Source organism: Myodes glareolus, chromosome 8 (assembly GCF_982192425.1).
Source record: "Myodes glareolus chromosome 8, mMyoGla1.1, whole genome shotgun sequence".
Lineage (NCBI taxonomy): Eukaryota > Metazoa > Chordata > Mammalia > Rodentia > Cricetidae > Myodes > Myodes glareolus.
The window spans coordinates 43,393,124-43,412,269 of NC_142033.1; the positions used below are offsets into that span (position 1 = coordinate 43,393,124).

Below are 19,146 nucleotides of genomic sequence, written 5' to 3' on the forward strand. Positions count from 1 at the left end.
AGGTGAAAGCATGTGGCTGGTTATCTTATATGAACAACAGCCTCCAGCATTTTAGAAAGTTATCGGTCCTTGGGCAAGTTGGGCTCATAGATTAGAGGCATGTTTGTTTTCTAACTCTCTTAGACACAGTAATTTTAACCTAAAACCTAACTCCAGCCCTCAAGCCAGCAGTGGGGATCTTCTGTAAGCAAGCACAACTGAATTTATGAAGATGGCAGCTGTTTGGTTTGGAGGATAGTGCTGTAGAACGCCTGGAAAAAAAGTTCAAAAAGCCCGTTTAGACATGCAGTGACAAATTCAGAGGAAACGCTTTCTATTGGAAAAGGAAGCGCTAAGAGACCAGTGTCCTGCATTTCAGAGGCAGAACTGTGTGTGTGCAGGTTGCAAGCCCAGGCATGGGTGAGTGGATTTGTATCCTGGTTAGGCCAGACGGCAGCTATGTTCCTTAGGTAGATGCCAAGCTACTTTTTAAATTTAAATTTAATTTTTTAAAAAAGAAAACAAAGTATCTTTTTTTCATTTTACATACCAATCCCAGTTCCCACTCCTTCCATTCCTCCCATTCCCTCTACCTTCCTCCCCATCCCACCCCTCATCCATGATGTCAAGCTTCTTTAATTCGAAATTTCTACAGCTTCGAAGTGAGGCTCTCTAATGCCACTTCTCCTAATCAATCATTGCTGCGAGGATTTGGTGAAGTGAATCTAGGAAAAGGTGCTCTCCGCACGTCCAGGAGATGAACAAATGAAGGCTATCGTGACATCTATTTCTACATTCTATTTTGTTGAAAAACAACTTGGTTACCTCGTTTTGCAATGCCAAACGATTTTATATAAGACTGATGGGACCTGCAAGTCCTCTCTCCTTTAAAATAAAACAGTAAGCTTTTAGAATTGCTTTTAAGAAAGTTTTTTCCTCCAGTAAAGGTTAGGTACTTGGGGGCTGGGGAAGATAAGGCTCAGCAGCCACGCCCATGCCCACTTGTTGCTCTTGCAGAGGAACGGGGTTGGATTTCCAGCACCCACCTCCAGCTCACAACCATTTTCAGAAGATCTGATTACTTCTTCTGACAGTCACGGTCACCGGCCACACATGTGATCATGTTTTAAGAAGGCTAGAGAAGTGGTTTGATGCTGTGCTCTTGGAATTCTTGGTGATGTTTGTATGAACAACCCTGCATGTATTTTTACTGACATATATCAATAATACAAAATAATGGCTTTTAAAATATGACATTTGTCCTTTGGTTACAGTCATCCCCCACCAGCCTGGTCCCTTTCTACTTTCATGTTCTATTTTTCTTTAAATATTGATTCCACATGAGAGAAAAATGCAATGTTTGGTTTTTCCCAATCTGTTATTTTGCTTTATAGGATGGTCTCCAGTTCCATCTACAGTTTCTGCAAACAACAAAAAACTTTTTCTTCATTATTTGGGAAATGCAATAGAAATGCACGTCTTTTCTCCCCAAGGGTTAAGGGTTAAGACAAATCTTCACTTAAAAAAATTGTAAAGAAGCTCCAGGGTCAGCAGTTCTTGAAACCAAAGCAAGCTCTCAGGGTTGTGCTTCCTGCTGGAAACTGCTTCCTGCTGGAAACTGCTTCCTGCTGGAAACTGCTTCCTGCTTATCGGCTTTGCCACTTCAAACTAGCCAATCACAGAATAACGTGAAGCTGCACTCTGACCATCCAGAGTGAGGCACAGGACCCCTTTTGTTTAGGAATAAAAAACGCTGCAGGACACCCACTGGGTGTGGCTACACACCTTTTTGTAGAGGCAAAACTTTTTGCCTTGCCAAAATACTTTGGATTACGTGCATTTTTTTCCTGGGATCCCAGACACATTTTTAACGGTTAGCCCTGTATTTTCAATGTGCATTGGGGTCCAGCAAATGACACAGCTAGCTTGGTGACGTTGACAATTTACAATTTTAATTTCCAAGCTGGGAATTGCCTCCTTAATAGCTAGATATCCATATGAATGTTTGTTCTCTTGCTTATTTTTTTTAGGGTTACTATTGCTGTGATGTAACACCATGGCCCAAATAACTTGGGGTGTATCTTAGTTAAGGTTTTATTTTAGCACAGCAATAAAATGACCACAGCAACTCTTGTAAAGGAAAACGTCTAATTGGGGCTGGCTTACAGTTCAGAGGTTTAGTCTATTATCATGATCATGGTGGGAAGCATGGTAGCAAGCAGGCAGACATGGAGCTAGGGAGGTAGCAGAGAGTTTTCCATCTGATGCTCAGGCAGCAGGAAGAGACAATGAGCCACTAGGCCTGGTTTTAGCTTCTGAAACCTCAAAGCCCACCCCACAGTGACACACTTCCTCCAACAAGGCCACACCTATTCCAATTAGGCCACACCTCCTAATAGTGTCAAGCTCTGGTGAACAAACATTCAAACAATGAGTCTTTGGGCGCCATTCCTATTTTAAGCGACCACAAGGAATAAAAGATTTGTTTGACCTACGCTTCCACACTGCTGTTCCTCACTGGAGGAAGTCAGACCAGGAACTCAAGGAGAGCAGAAACCTGGAGGCAGGAGCTGACGGAGAGGCCATGGAGGGGTGTTGCTTACTTACTGATTTGCTCCTCATGGCTCACTGAGCTTGCTTATAGAAGCCGTCAGCCCAGTGGTGGCCCCACCCATAATGGGCTAGATCGTCCCCCATCAATCAATAATTAAGAAAAATGCCCTACAACTGGATCTTATGGCCGCATTTTCTCAATGCGGTTCTAAGACGACTCCAGCTTGTGTCAAGTTGACATAAAACTAGTCAGCCCAGTGTCTTTCCTTTGCATTCATTTCCCTTTGATATACAAGTAGAAAAGGCTTTTTTTCTAAGTTGCTAGACTACAGGATGCGCCACAAACTGGGCACAGGAGCCATAGCACCTGCCTTTGCCTTCAAAGGGCAGGGCCTCACACCTTCAGGCTCAACTGCTGTCTCTAGCAATTCTCACACCAGTGCTATTTGTAACAACCAAGCAGAACCACAGGAAGGATGTTAGGAGAAAAAAACTCAGAGGCCATCAGTCAGCTTACAGAAGAGGCTGAAGATCCAGCCTACATTCAGGCCTTTGTTCTTGCTCAGAGCTTGCTCAACTCAACCGGTGAAGCCTAGCCTTAAGGACCTTGGTGTGAAGTCTCCAAGGGTTAGTTAAAATGAGAAGTAGCTATTCAGAAAAACGCCCATTCCCCTTTAAAAACTCCTCTGACCTCTTAAGCCTGCTGTCCTTGAACCAGGTGCTGAGATTACAGCAGTGAGCAAACACTGGAGTTAATGACAATAAGCACAGTGGCTTAAACGTCGTGGGCTCACTTCCTGGACTGTGAAATGGGGTTAATACTGGCCTTCCGAGCCGACGTGAGTCTATAAAGACCTAAGAAGCGCTGTTTCAGGAGAGTGTTTGCAAGATGCAATGTAGGCATAGGCTTAAAACACAACCCAATCCAACTCAAACAACCAACCAATCAAACAAAAGCCCTCTGAGGTTTTTCTGGAAATGTGTGGAGAAACCTTCCTCAACAGAAGTAGCTTAGACAGAAACAGCAAATGGGAACAATGAAAAGATTTTGTCTTTCTCCCTTAATTTCCAACCAGACGTGACTTTGAACGCAGCATTCCTTCAAAGACCACTAACCCAGATTAATTGGCTAGAGACGCTAATAGAGAAAAAAACATCGCTTCGTTCCACTGACGGCTCAGTCTGGGGTCCATCCTGGGCTTCTTGGCCCAACCTCGGTCTTCCTCTTCCCACGCCTGACTTGCCCCAAGATCGAGGAGAAGGATCAACTAGCCCCCGCCCGAGGCTCCCGCGCTGCCGTTGCCCCGCCACCTTGCTGGGCAGGGTTTTGAAAGGAAGCCCGCCCAAGCAGGGGAGGCGGAGCTGGACAGCGCAGGGCCGGACTTGGGGGCGGGGCCCGGCTTACCCGTGCGCCTGACGCAGCCTAAGAGTTCCGAAGGGGAAGGGAGAGTGGCAGGGAGAGGCGCGAGGGTGGGGCGGGGGCGGGGTCATGCATGTGGGGGCGGCGGGATCATGCATATGGGGGCGGGGCCAGGCCACTTGGGATTCGGGCGCGGCGGGTAGAGGCGGGGCTTCCGTGTGGTGGGCGGGGCCTCAGCGGCTCCAGGCCGGCGAGTAGGGGCTAAAGGAGGCCGAGCTCCGCGGCTCAATCTGCGGGGCGTCTCTGGAGATTCACCATCTTCTTGGACCTGGACGCGGCAGCCGGGGAGAGGAGGGTGCAGGGACGCGGCGATGGCTCCGTGGGGACTCCCGGGGTCCGCTGTGCTCTCTGCTGCGGTGTTCGTGGGAGGCGCCCTGAGTTCGCTGCTGGTGGCCTCGGGTGAGTGCGTGGTCCCGGCGGGGACGCCAGGTGCTGCTGAGTCGGGTCTGCACGCGGAAGGGAGCGAGGGGCATGGGGGTTCCGGGCTGATTGAGCCCGCAGCCCAGCCGCGCCTTGAGTTGCTCGCGTCCCGCTCGGCTACGGAATCCGGCTCTGAACATCTGGGTGTCCCGGGGTGGCCCGGGCAGGGTGCGGCGCGCGGCGCCGCTCGGATCCTTCCCCACCCTCCTGCCGGGCTCCCGCCTTCCTTCCCCCGCCTCTTCTGGACCGCGGGATCCCAACCCGGAGTCTTTAGAGTGTCTCCTTGCTGGGGCGTCATCTCCCCAGCTGCGTGCCCTGGGTGCCCGGCTGTGGACCCCTTCCTACCGTACTGATTCTCAAAGGCCTCGCCAGTTGAAGATCTTGATACTCGGAAATGGGTGCTGCCCTGCCGCTGCTTTCCTCGCTCTCCTATTTTCTTTTTCATTATAGTAAATCCTTGAAAGTTCGGGCTTTGCAGGTGGTTATGAATTCTTGCAGTAACTCAGTAATTTCGCGCTCCTTGCCATATATCCTGGACAAATTAGGTCGGGAAAGAGGACAGCCACTTCTGTAATGTACACTGCTTTTTCTTTGTATCAAATCCTGTCATCACAAAAGGAACCCTCTGTGGTCAGGGTGGAAGCCACCAGCTGAGACGCTGAGTGCAATCCTCAACTAGGAACCACCAGCGGGAGTTTCTAACTGAAATTTCCTAAGAGGTCTGCCCACCTTTTACTTAAGGAAGCGCTGCCACACACTCCTGTTTTTATAAGACACACACCAGGGATTCTCAAGCATTGTTTCCCCCTCTTAATTGCCACCTCATTGCAGTAGTTAAAAAAAAAATAGACTTCAGCCTTCCTGGCCATTTGGGGTTACCACAGGCTGATTCTTACGTCAGCAGGCTCTGCCAAGCTGTCTTCAGGGGTGGCTCCTCTTCAGGCCCAAATAATAAGCAGCTGGAAGGCTTCCAACAGCGTCTGTCGCTGTTATGAAGTACACGCGCTGCTCTTCTGTCCTGAACATTCCAGTCACTTGGAGCTTTGAAACCGGCGTTATCACTTGGCCTTCACTTTTTCATAGGAATCCTAGCATGTTAGGAAGCGACCAGGAGAGATAGATCATGGGTCTCTTGAGAATTGATTAGCAGGTTCACATTTCCTTCAGTGGTTCACCCAGGGGAAAGAGAAGCTGGTGATAGGTTTTATTGGATGGCAGATTTTCGTGCGCATCCCACGTCTTTGCTGAGACTTGTAAATACAAAATAGGTTCAAATTAGATTGGAGATTGCAGATAGTATCCGTCTGAATCACTTGTTGCAGAGTTTGGAAAATAAAAAAAGCTTAACCTGGGAGTCAGATGGTTAAAATTTAGTACAGGAGACACGCAGTCGGCCTTCATCAGGAGAAACCCATTCCTGGAGTAGGTTTATGTTTTGCTGGGTTTCTGAACAACATCCAGGTATCAGGCCTGCAATGTGACGGAAGAAAGCCTCACCTTTTTGGTGAAAGTCAATGCCTAAGAAGAATGAATGAAGTATCTGAGATGGCAAGGATTCAGGTTCAGATTTGCTAGCAGGCTTTGAGGCCTGTATCAAGAGATGAGCCCCGAACAGCTGGCATCTGATCTCTTTGGAATCAAAGCTGAGAAGTAGGAAGAAAGAGGTGGGAACTCATAGCCAGCCTGCTGTGTGCTTTGGTTGGGCACTTTGTGTGTATTTTAAAACTGAGATATATTTATTTTCAGTGGAGCAACTGAGGCCTGTCATCATGTAATTACTGTATCAGTAAGCATTACATATGTTTTGTGTGTGTGTGTGTGCTAATACAACCTGCTTGATTTTAAAGTCATTTTCTTTCTATTGCCCTCCTCCCAGCTTCCTAGAGAAAACAAGAGCATAAGTCACCCTCAGCAACATGACTTAGTCATTGTAAGATCGTTTTAAGATACCCAAACACTATGTCATGAGCATGTAGTTATGTGCAGCCGTGCAATGGAGAAAGGACAGATAGCTTCACAGTGGGTGGTGACAGTCTCTCTCACTTCCTTTTTTTGTCAACTGTCTAAAAAGTGGCATTAGAAACACTCTACCAGCTGCAGAGATGCTTTTCCACGTCTTGCCTTATTTATGTACCTAAGTTCTCTGGTTCCCAGCCTCCGGGCCTACTGATTTCTCAATTTTCCTATCAGACAGTGGGTGCAGCCCTTGAGTGGAGAGGTGCGTGAGACAGACCCAGGCCGGTGCTGTGAGAGGCGCACGCTCCCTGGGCTCCGTGGGCCTCCATCCAGCCTCAGATTCCTCATTTAGATGCTGAAGATATGTTTGATTAAATTCCGGGTTCTCCTTTGGCTGGGTAGCTGCCCAGCTGAAGAGCCACATGAGACACAGACATTGGGAGCAGTGTTTTGAAAAAAACAAAAACAAAACTGTTTGGAGCTGGCTTTTTCATGCTTACTCCGAATTTAAAGAGGCAATGAGAAATGTTACCAGTGACTGTCATTTCTTTTTCTTCTCTGTGTACTTCCTAGCCCTGCGGGAAAGAATGGGGTGGGCAAACCATGGGAGGACTTGGATTTGACTCAGTCCAGGTGATTCAGACGGAAAACTTTCATTTTTACTTTTTTAAAGCATAGTTTGGCTTTGATATTGAAGTCTTATTACATGTTGGGTCATTTTAATTACGTTACTTAAAATTGACACACATTAACAAATGATATTATTTAAAAAAATCTGGTGTAGGTTTGAAGGACAAAAATTGGGCATCGGGGCACTGTGGTTTCTGGGCTTTGGGTGTAGCTCCTGGGTAGAGTGTCTGCCTGTCATGGATAGGCGTCCCTGGGTTCAGTGCCTAGCTCTGCGAAAAGCCCCGCCCCCCCAAGAAAAAGAAACAAAAACAAAAGAATAATCCAAACTGTTATTAGTTAAAGCTATCATTCTTAGTGTTATCCAGTAATCTTTGTGGGTTTTTTTTCTCCGCCTCTTTGATGGCAGGTCGTGGGCTTTGTACTCAGGTCATTTAATCCTTATAATTCCAAGACTGATTCTGTTCCTGTGTTTATGGTGGAGAAACAGAGTGTCTGAAAGCTGGCAAAGTCACTCGGTTTATCCAGGCTTTGCCATTCTGTCAGATCCGTTCAGTACAAAGTGCATTCTAACCCCCCCCCCCGAAAATTCTTTTCATCCTAAAATGTTTAGGGAGAGTCACAAGAGTGTGACTCCCTCTGCAGTGTCCTAGGTAGTCTTCAAAAGTCCCTCCCACAGTTTGTGTGGGAAGAGGGAGAGAATTACCCTTGATCTCTGACCTAGAGGCCTTGCCTCAGTTAGCATTCCATTCTTGTCTTCAGACATCTTGACCTCGGACAGGATCTTAACTCGGTGCGGTGTGGCTTAGCCGCAGTCCCCTTTACCTTTGTTTCCTGCAGTCTTCTTGCTCACACACTGAAAGGTGTCTTGCAGGGTTCAGTCATGTTGCTTCCCGTGTTTTGTGTTTTACCTCACCGTGCCTCCTTTCAGGAGGTTGTTGTCAGTAGTAATTGTTTTAAAATGTGATTTAAAACTGCATTGTTTCAGCGAACACCTTTGTCCGCATGCTCGGTCTAATAGTTGATAACTCACGTTGGAAAATAGGTTGTTGGAAAAGCAGCTTGCAGGTCAGTGGTGTTCCCATTGTTCGGCCGCTGAGAACTGACTGCCCCTGCCCCGTTGGTCTGCAGGTTGGCCTGGTTTGCACTTTTATAGAAGCCGTCCGAAACACTCATCTCTCGCTCTTAGTACCTTTTCCCCTGAAAATAAAAACGTACTTGCTAATTTGTTAGGCAAGTGTTGGCATCTTATTTAATTTGTTTTAATATTGGGTTTTTATAAGATTGGCTATTTTTCTAATATCCTTTGTCAGGTTGGGCTTTTACCCCTCGTATCCGAGGCGTTTGCCCATTGCTGTAATCTTTTCTGGAGATTTTTCCAATGTAGAATGCTGTGGAAATGGAGAACTTTTGTTATACTCTGGCGGTGGCAACACACAGCCTGCCCCAGCGTGAGATGTCCAAGTGTGTGTTTGATCTCACATAGGTTGAATATCCGTATGCTTTGCTGCAGTAATCCAGCACACTTAATTTCTGAGTGAGACACAGTGTGCATTAAATGCTCACTGGCACCTTTCTGGAGTCACGCTGCCTAGAGGTTTTCAGTTAAAGGACTCACGGTCCTGCCTTTGCTTTTCCTGCTTCATCTGTTCGTGTTTTCTCACATCTATTGGGAACCAAGTTGAAGTATTCTGTGTATATATCTGAAACGTGCCCTGGAGAAATAGCAGGACTCTTCCAGAGAGTGGCAGAAGAGAAGGCTCAGTGGTTAAGAGTGGTGACTGTTCTTGCAGATGGCCTGGCCTTCATTCCCAGCACCTCGTAGCTCATAAACTCTAGGTCTAGGGATGTGATGCTCTGTTCTGTCCTCCACGGGCACCAGGCATGAACACAGCACATATGTACAAGTAAAATAAAATAAATACATACATATAAAATCAAAATCCATCTTAAAATCTTCCACAGTGATTTGAAAAAAAACCCGACAAATTGCTGGTAAAGAGTTTTAAAAACAGCCTAATAGCCATGAATAACCCCTCTGGTACACAGCGCTTCAGGAGAAGAAAGGCTGCCCTGCCACTCTGGAGTGGAATCTGATAAAGACCCCTGGAGGCGGCCGGGGTTTTGTCTGTTCGGTAGCTTTCTGGGTGAGTGCTCCCTGTAATGGAACCTTGATGGGTAAGTCGAGAGGCTAGGCTGGCTTTCCTTGCTGCGCTTCTCTGCCAGTTAGTGACACGGCTCTCTTTGTAAGGGAAAGAAATTGAATCCACCAGGGGATGTTTTGGATGGTGGTGCCTACCCCAGGCAATCTGAGTTCATGGGGCCAGTCATCTTATCTTGGGGCTCCTTTGGCCAGCCTGCTTGAACTCAGGAGACCCAGTTTCCATTCCCACTTGCAATACCCCAAGGCCTTCTTGTCTTTCCTCCTTTGGCACTGTCCTGGGATCCCAGAAAGAGACAATTCCCCAGCCTGGGTTCTCCTGTTTCCTGTGCCAGCCGCTAACCCTCCCGAGGAGCCTCCCCATAAACTTCCTCCCTCATTTGGTTTGCAAAACTCCTGGGTATAACAACATTCCAACCACTAATAAAAAGTGCATGTTGTACAGAGAAAACAAATCTTTAAGCCACTTTTCTTAGCTGTATTATGGAGGAAATGTGGCCAAGCTGCCTCATGTGATTATTGTAACGGTTATGTGAGATAAAGTACGTGAGCGTTTGGTGCAGTGTTTGCTGTGCAGGTATGCTTAAAGGGTTTGTCCTCTTAGCCTTTGTTCCTAGTCTGACACTAATATTTCACATCGAAAGGATGAAACAAAGTTCTCAGCCACTCCAAAGCTAGGCCTTTGACCCCAACACTAAGAGTCTGAGGCAAGGGATTACGGTTAGTTCAAGGTCAGCCTGAACTGCTTAGTGAGTTCCAAGTTAACCTGGGCTACAGTATGAAATTTGGCTTGAGCAAGACAACAACCAAAACAAATCCAACCAACACTAAGCACACCAGAAATGTCATTTGTGTTTCTTTGCCATTCCCAAGCATCCGTGTCCTGTACCGCAGGGCTTTGGGTTCTGGCGCCGATGATGGAAGGGCCAAGAGGGGGCTTTGGGGTAGCAGGATTGGGCAGCACTTCCACCCTAGGGCAGGAGGACTAGGAGACAATGCTGGACGGTGTGGGTTCTCTTGGGAGGTGGCGGCAAAGCCATTGGCAGTCACACCAATACAAGGAAGAAAAGAGGAGGCAAAGAAACCATTCATTACCTTTGTAAAGGTAGACCACGAAGATTTCTTTTGGAGGAACTTTGGGGGATTGATTTATTAATCCGGTCAGCCAATCTAGTTGTAGGCACAAAAATGTGTCTGTGTTTCCTTAGGACTTGCAGTAAAGACCATGTTATATGCTTTGGCTATTGAGAGTCTAATTGGCTGTTGGCTTCTCTTTACTCCCAGGGATGTTTGGATGAGATAGAGTTCACGGCAGGAGAGCAGAGTCTGTAGTATTAGGGTCTGGAATGTCCCTGGCCATGTCCTCAGAGTTGGTGTAGTGGAGAGAAAACTGAGCTGGCACCACCAAGATTTCAATGCACCTTTGCTCCCTCGGGGACCCTCCTGTCCTGTTGGAGTATCCTTGCACTGAAGTGGGCCCAGCAGTTGGCTCTGTTCCTGGCAGGCAGGTTTCCTTGGTCCACACCTGCACCTGGGGCTCACTTTCAAAGGTCTGCTTCCCCAGACCTCAGCAGAATGACTACCTATTACTGGGGTCACTGTTCATAGTCAAATGCATTTAGAGATACTCATCTTGTTTTTAATCCTTGTGCTGTGCATATGGGGAAACTGAGCCCGGACAGATTCTGTGTCCTGCAGGAGTCAGGGACAGCTCATCCCTAGCAGCCGCTAGGGTGACATCATGTGTAGATCTTGTTAACTGCTGAGGACCAGGTCCAAATCCAAACCTGGACTAAAATAGGCTTTTAAAATGTGAATGAAGAAAGAACGCTAGAACTGGAATCCAGGCCATTTCTTTAAAGAAAGAAAGGAACCTCATCTTCATTACCTCGTCTAACCCCAATTACCTCTCAAAGGCCCCACCTCGTTACACCACAAACATGAATTTCGGAATTAAGTCTCAACACAGTCGAACCATAGCAATAGGTTCTTCTGATTGATTTCATCTTTGGCCAGATATTAACAAAGCACCTTACTGCACACAAGGCACAGAGGGCAAAGTGATGTGAAGGGCCTATGGAATCCTTGCCCGTGGAGCTGTCAGGGAAGGTGAGCTATTAGCACCTCTGTCAGCAAAGAGAGGCCCTGAGCCAGGGCGCCTAACCTGGGGTTAGGGGTGGGGAGCGTGGAGAATTGAGAATCCAGGCCAGGTTGGGCAAGCTTTCCGGAGCAAACAAGGCTTGAATTTTCACTGCGCAGCTGTAGGCAGTAGCTGGGTGAAAGGAGCCAGTGGTTGCCGAAGAGGGGTGTGTGTGATGGTTTGGATATGGCTTGAGCCTGTTCCCTAAGGGTTTATGTGTTCACATTTATTTCACACTGTCAGGCTTTCGGAGGGTGGAAACTTACTGCATGCCGTGTTTAGAAGCGATTAGGTTTAGATACAGCCATTAGTGTGGCATCCTTGTGATTGAATCCTCAGAGTTTTATAGCTACAGAGAGGCCAGAGGATGTAGACATGGAGAGTCTCGGTGTGTTTCTTATTCATACACACGTGTGTACATGGCTCCTATGTCTCCGTGTGAGTCCCTGAACCACCCTGAGTATCTGCCAGGGAAAAGACCACCATCTGATGGGGTCTTGAGCCTCAAGAACTGTGAGCTAAGTCAACTTGTCCTTGAAAAAGTTAGCCAGCCCAGTTGTGTTGCTGGCAGCTGAAATGGGTTAATACAGGAGGGAAGAAAGCAACCTAGGCTGCAGCGGTGTTTCTCAAACCTGGGCCTCACTGGAGGCTGGTTGTGGCCCGTGTGGCCAGCTCCACCCCAGAATAGCAGAGACAGTACAGTAGGCTTGGGGTGAAGAGGGAGTTTGCTTTTCTGTCACAAGTCCTGGTGACATTGACTAAGTATCAGATGTGAGCAGGGGAGCGTGGGGGAGAGACGCTGGGCTTACCCCTCTTCATTCTCCCACCCGTTGTCTTGGGCTGCTCTGTCCTGTCTGGTATCCATGCTTCCAGGAACCCTTTCCTGTGACTTCTCTCAGACCAAATTCTTGTGATGACCCGAATGTAGGTCAGGTGTACACTAGCCCTTTCATGTTATTGGTCCCTGTTATATGCACTTGTTCCCACTGTATGTTTCCTCTTAACTAGAACTCTTTGTACTGGCCAAGTATGTGAGATGTGTTAAATGTTAGATTGCTTGTTCAGATTTAACTTCTGCAATCACTGTGAGGAGTAGGTCACCATAGTCTGTACTGTTCGTACTACTACGTGTATTACGGTACTGCGCCTGTAGTGTGCAGCCTGCACTACAGGACCATTCGCCAGCTGGGCAAGGGCCTGGAGATTTGAACACACAAAGACACACACACACACAGAGAGACACGGGTCATCCTTGAAACAAAAATGCTCCTTTATTGTGTTCTAGAGCCGCTTACATAGGGATCCTTAACTGGTCGTGATAGCCACGCCCCAGCCAAATCCACCAGAAACCACTCCCCTGCCATCAGGAACTCCTGAGGGTCTCCTGCTCAGAGCAGCTGCAAACACAGGAAAACAAGTTGTCTTGCTCAGAGCAGCTGCAGGCGGAACAAGTTGTTTACAGGAAATTCAGGGTCTGGGTCCACAGCCCCCAACAATAGTCTGTTTTGTGGCACGAAGGAAAGTGAGACGCAACCGGGAATAATCAGGTCAAGAAGCAAGATTTCTTCATCACAGAAGGGGGAAGCCGAAGAGGGTGAATGTCTCTGGTCCCGATGGTCCTTCTCTGATATGAAATGACACGCGCTCTCTGGTGAATGTCCCTGACCCCAGATGTTCCTTCTCTGATGTGAAATGACACGTACTCTCTGCTGTCAACAGTTGGAGGGAAGCTTTGTATTGTATTGGCCTTTTTTATTCGTGCTCCATCTACTGAAAGAGGAGACCAAGGCGTCTTACCAAGTGAACGTAGATTTCTGTTGTTAGTCAAAAATAGATAATTAACTTAGGAAGTCTTCAGATATTGCCTGCCCTCCCTCCCTCCCTCCCTCCCTCCCTCCCTCCCTCCCTCCCTCCCTCCCTCCCTCCCTCCCTCCCTCCTTCCCTCTCTTTCTCCCTCCCTCCCTCCCTCCCAAGACAAGGTCTCACTGTGTAGTTCATGCTGACCTTGAACTCACTCTGTAGTGTGCGGGGTGTGTGTTTGTGTGTGTGTGTGTGTGGGGTGTGTGTGTAAATGTGCGATCCTTTAAATGATGGCTCACACGTTAAGAGTATTTGCTGCTTTTGCAGAGGACCCAGGTTTGTTCCCAGCACCCACATTGTGACTCACAACTGTCTCTAACTCCAGTTTCAGGGAATCTCCTGGCTTCCACAGGGTTGGGCATGCAAATGATGTGTATCCAAAAGTGAAAAAAATAAATTGTATATTTGTGGTCCTCCTGCTTCAGGCTCATGAGTGCTGGAGTTACAGGCGTGTGCCACCGTCTGAAGGTGGTAATGCAATCAACACGTGATTAGATTTAGAAATGTTTTCCTGTCTGGGTGTGGTAGCGGTTACCTTTAATCTCAACACTCGGGAGACAAAGGCAGGTCATTCTGGGCTAGCCTGCTCTACATAGTGAGCTCTAGGCTAGCCAAGACTACAAAGCGAGACACCTGTTCTTCCTCTATAAGTTAGGTTTTCTAAAGTTTTGGCATGATAGAGATATGAGGAAAGAAATATTGCATTTAACTCACCAAAGGACACCAGGTAGATAACCCTTCCCGGCCGGCTGGTTAAGTTAGTGTGAGTGGTAGACGAAGAACCTGTGTGTCACATGCCACACGGGGCCAAGGAGGAAGAGCTGCTTTCAGTACTGGTGACTTGCCAAGACTCCTCCTCTTTGCATACACACAGGCATAACGTGGCTTTCTGAGATTCCTCCAAGGAGTGGAAGCTTGAAGCACTCCCTGGACTTTCTGTCTCACAGTGTTCCCTATTCTCATGGCCCTCCGGAGCTGGAAGTTCCCGACACGGTCATGCTGTATTAGCCACATTATAGGAAGCAGCAGCCGTGACTTCCTGGTGGTGGCAAGGTGGCAGGTGGCTAGCCTTGGTTTTATTTTGCACGTATGTAGTCTCTGCTAGCATGGCCTGCATGTTTCTCACTGCTTCCCTGGATCTTTCCACCTTCTCGCCTCTGCTAAAGGCAAAATACAAAACAGCCACCAGGCCAGAAGCCAAGGCCTTGGCCATGCTTAAGTTTGAGTGGTTGGGCTTTTCAGGGGTAACGTATTTCACACGTGTATTTGCCAAGTAGGAGTCTGATGGTAGTTGTTGCAGCTGGAGCTTGTGGATAACTTTGTACTCACAGCCCACAGTTAATTGAAACATGGGGCTTTCTTTATTGGAGAAATACTGCGGGGTACCTATTGTATATGTGGAACCAGTGAACAGTCATTTTAGTTTTTGTCCTGTGAAACTTGGAGAAGTGTCGGTAAGCCATGAATGGGAGTCCTTGTGATGTAATGGAAACAGGAGTTTGGTGTAATCAGGATCACAGGCTTCAGTATTGTCTGGGATTACAAGAGTAGACTTCCTGTTTGAAGTGAAGGACGAAAAGGACTCCATAGCCCAGAACTGGACATTTAAGTGACTCCACAAAGGGGACTGTAGTACACAGCACCCAGCAACCCCATGGAACAGCCTGGGCAGAGGCACGGGAGCTAGAAGCAGAAGTTATTAGAGCTCGTGTAGAACAGAGCTTCTCCACGGGGGAGGCAAACGTGAGGCCCCTGAGCGCTGTGCAAGCAGTGGACGTCCAGTCAGGCTGGGGAGTGGAGAATGGAGGACCAGAGGAGCGCTGGGCATGGGCGTATGATGGAAGAGCCCCAAGCATTGATATGAATGGGACTTGAGTTTGTAGCAGGTCCCGTATTGTCAGCGAGGTGGCTGGGCTCCTTTTCCTGTATCTTTGTTGGGTGGAGGTAGGGAGGAGAGCTCAAGGGAGCCCAAGTGCAAAATAATGCTTGTTTTGTTGTTTATACATCTTGGAGTCTTCTGCAGGATCGAGGGAATAATGCCCTCCTTTGTAAGGGACACAAATACAAGCTCTAGAATGCACTCGTAATGTGTGGCTAGGAAGAATCTTTCACCTTAAGGAATGAAGGGAACGAGAATCATGAAGTCAGTGCAGTGGGTGGAGTCCTGGTCATGGTACCCACTTGTCTCCAGTTGGCCACTCCTTGGAAACCATACGAATCCGCTCACATGCAGGATCATTAGATGTTGAACACTATTTTTGGAATACGTTAGACATTTGTATTTCCGAACCCTGCTGTTCTCCAAGTGCATGTTGTTGACTTCTCCTTCCGGGTTGGAGTGCTCTCTCCTTTAGGGCAGTGTCTGTACATAAAGCACAAGGCAGCACAGGGTGACTTAAAGCCCTAGCTTGGCCAGGGGCTCCATCTCTGTCACTTCCTGCAGTCCTGTGTCTCTGCTCTTTGGTGCCTTGTGATGTCTCTGGACGGACTGGGAGAAGGGCAGCCTCAGAGTGGGCTAACATCATCTGGTGTCTCTGTGCTGTGTCGGTCTTTACACAGACTGTGGACTCCATCTCTGGTATGGAGGGGAGAGGACTTGATGAGGGAGGGGCAACTGTTTGGTTGCAGAGTGACTGGAGAGTTGGTTTTCTCCATGCTGAGGCAGTGCTGAACCTGGAAATATTGTTGAGTAGGAATCTTGATGTTGGTCAGTGCAATTGGCCTGCGCCTCCCATCTCTGGTGCGGATGTCTTTTAGAACCCCCTGAATTTCCTAACCTATGAAAGGGAGTCTAGCTGTGTGAGCCTCTCTTGTTCATAAAAGAGCCCCTTTGGCCACACTTGAGATTTCGATAATGAAGTGACTGTGGGTGGGGCCTATATAGCATCAGTGTGGAGCTGGTGCAGAGAGGAACCAGTCATTTTGGGGAGGGGCCACAACTTTCTGTCCTTTCCTTGATCTCTGGGGTTCAGTGGACATCAGCTAATGATTGAGTCACTCTTCCTAAAAGCTCTGTGCCAGGGCAGTGAGGGGGCTTCTAGGGATGGTGTCAGGGCTGTGCTGGAAGGTGGTACCCTGGAGAGGGTGTGGACGCTGGCCTCTCTGCCTTATGCGGCCCTTCCGATTGGATATGGAGCCTTATATCTTCTTCATAGTAAATCTATGGTCACAGACACTGCTTTCTGAGTTCTCTAAGTTGCTCCAGTGAAACTGAGGGGACCTGTGGAAACCCCCAAATTTGTAACCAGACAGAAAAGCAGTTGGCCAAGAGACTTCTTGGAGTCTGGCCTCTGAAGTGGGGGCCATCCAGCGGGGATAGCTATTAACCAGTGGGTGGGCACTAACTCCAGGCTGTTAGTGGCAGAATTTAACTGAACCCTAGGACACCCAGTGGATGTTAGAAAACAGAATTAGTTAAATCTCACTGGGAAGCCATATGTCTGTCTCACCATTAAAACATGCCTGGAATCATCTCTGTAATTACACTTATATTCTACTTAGAGGAAGACTCAAAGGAATTTGCAAAATAACAGGAAAGCAAAAGTTACCAGGCCATTGCCATCCAGTTCGTACACTGGCATCACACTTTATTGTACACAAAAGTCCAAGGCACATGTTTGGTTTTCTTTGACGGCTGATTCCTGTGACGTGTATGGGAGGTCTTAGCACTGTCTCTGCTCCCAGCCTGTGGAAATATCTGTGATGTCACTGTAGAAGGGCAGTCGTTGGTGAGGGTTCTGTTCTATAGTCTGGGGTGCCTCTGCAGAATGAATACTACTGCTAGTATTGGACTATGTGAAAAAGCCAGGAGCCAACTATTTCCCCTATGGTTCCAGCAGTTTCGTGTTTGAAATTAAGACTCCCTGCTGATTTCATTATCTGTAGTGAAAAAATCCAACTCTTCTGATTATCACTTTTTTAGAAAATGTAAGGAAATAGAGAAAAAATGTTAATGTTCTACAAATCAAAAGTAAATATTGACTAAATTGAGAAAGTATTGTCTAACATTTTACTTTTTTCTATGCATAAATTACTGCCTTTATTTTTCTATTAAAATTTTTTGTTACATGTGTGTGTTCATGTGCATGCACTTGGGAGTTCACATGTCATAGCATAGATGTGGCGATCCGAGGACAGCTTCCCAGAGCCCGTTCTCCGCTTGTCTGCTTATGGCTCTACCTTAACTCTGTGTGTCATATTACCCGCAGCGGGAAGCGCTGTGGCTAATCTCGTTCTGTGGAATTGTACTGGACGCCAGAAGCACCTCAGACAGCAAAGCACCGGGGTCCAGTGCCTACTGCCTCACCTCGACTTCCTGCTAGATTTGCCCTCTCTGTGGTGTAGTGTTTATGTCTGTAAAATGGCGCTTAAAATAGTATCTGCCTCACTGGATTGTTGTCAAGGTTGGATATGTTAATAAATCTGTAACGTGCTTGGTATAGTGACGGTGCAAATACATATATATGTGAGTAGAGTGTTTTTTCCTATGTATACATTTTTATATTTAATTTTTAAAAATTGGCTTTGTAGCTCAGGCAGTCCTTGAACTCATAATCCTCCTGCCTCAGCGTCTGTGCTCTGATATTCAAGTCCTGTGCCAGGTTTTCAGAGCTCCCATTTGGGCATCATGCTAATAATGCCTTTTATACTTTTCCCCATCTGGGGTTTTCCTGATTGCCTGTTTCATCTTCCCAGCATTCTTTTCCCTAGTTGATCTTCTCCCCTCCTTGCCCCTCTTCCCTTGGCTCTTTCTCCAGAAGTGGTTGAGGGGATTTCACATCAGGTGACTTCAATGAGCTCAGACTTTTGAAGTTTCCTGGCTGCCCCTCTTTACTTCCCAGTTCCCAGGTACCCACGAGCCTGGCGTGTGGGAACTGCCTGACTGAACCTGTGACTAATCACAATGCCCTCTGTTTAGGACTTTTGTAGTGTTCTGTTTAATCATTTCCCCCTTCCTGTTCCTGGAAGGAAGAGAAGCTTGGCTGTGTGTGACTGATGTGAGAGAGCATGGGAGCCTGCCTGCTGTGGCTCTGCCCTGCGTGGGAGCCTGCTATAGCTCTGGCGTGGGAGCCTGCCTGCTGTGGCTCTGCCTTGTGTGGGAGTCTGCTATAGCTCTGGTGTGGTAGTCTGCTATAGCTCTGGCGTGGGAGCCTGCCTGCTGTGGCTCTGTCCTGCGTGGGAGCCTGCTATAGCTCTGGCGTGGGAGTCTGTCTGCTGTGGCTCTGTCCTGCGTGGGAGCCTGCTATAGCTCTGGCGTGGGAGCCTGCCTGCTGTGGCTCTGCCCTGTGTGGGAGTCTGTCTGCTGTACCTCTGCCTTGTATGGGAGCCTGCTTACTATGGCTCTGCCCTGTGTGGAAGCCTGCTGTGGCTCTGCCTTGCATGGAAGCCTGCCTGCTGTAGCTCTGCCCTGCGTGGGAGTCTGTCTGCTGTACCTCTGCCTTGTGTGGGAGCCTGCTTACTATGGCTCTGCCTTGTGTGGGAGCCTGCTGTGGCTCTGCCTTGCGTGGGAGTCTGCCAGCTGTGGCTGTGACTCTACCTTGCATGGGAACCCTCCTGCTGTGGCTCTGCCCTGCGTGGGAGTCTGTCTGCTGTACCTCTGCCTTGTGTGGGAGCCTGCTTACTATGACTCTGCCTTGCGTGGGAGCCTGCTGTGGCTCTGCCTTGCGTGGGAGTCTGCTGTGGCTCTCTGCCTTGCGTGGGAGTCTGCCAGCTGTGGCTGTGACTCTACCTTGCGTGGGAACCCTCCTGCTGTGGCTCTGTCTTGCGTGGGAGCTTGCCTGCTGATGCTGTGGCTCTGTGCACCGTGCTCCTGAGTGGCCACCATGGCTCATGGCTCTCTACTGCTTATTGTGAATCTGCTTAGCCTGCTATGTTGCACGGCAGCGCTCATGGCTGCTGTTCCCTCACATCAAGGACTTGTGTTTTCTGTACCTCACGTGGAACAATGCCCCCTCCAGTCAGGCTTCTGGGCTTCATTATCTTTCTGTGTCTGGCTTTGTATGTCTGTAACTGCTGCTAATAGCCACCAAC

General features: G+C 48.1%; 1 protein-coding gene across 1 annotated transcript in view; it reads left to right on the top strand.

Annotated features, from left to right (window-relative positions):
• The first annotated feature begins 4,121 nt into the window (after positions 1-4,121).
• Rell1 (RELT like 1) overlaps positions 4,122-19,146 on the top strand; it is a 65,424-nt gene continuing 50,399 nt past the window's right edge. The window contains exon 1 of the mRNA XM_048414936.3: positions 4,122-4,351. Coding sequence (XP_048270893.3) covers positions 4,264-4,351 — 88 coding nt within the window. The 5' untranslated portion in view covers positions 4,122-4,263. The remainder of the gene's footprint in view (positions 4,352-19,146) is intronic.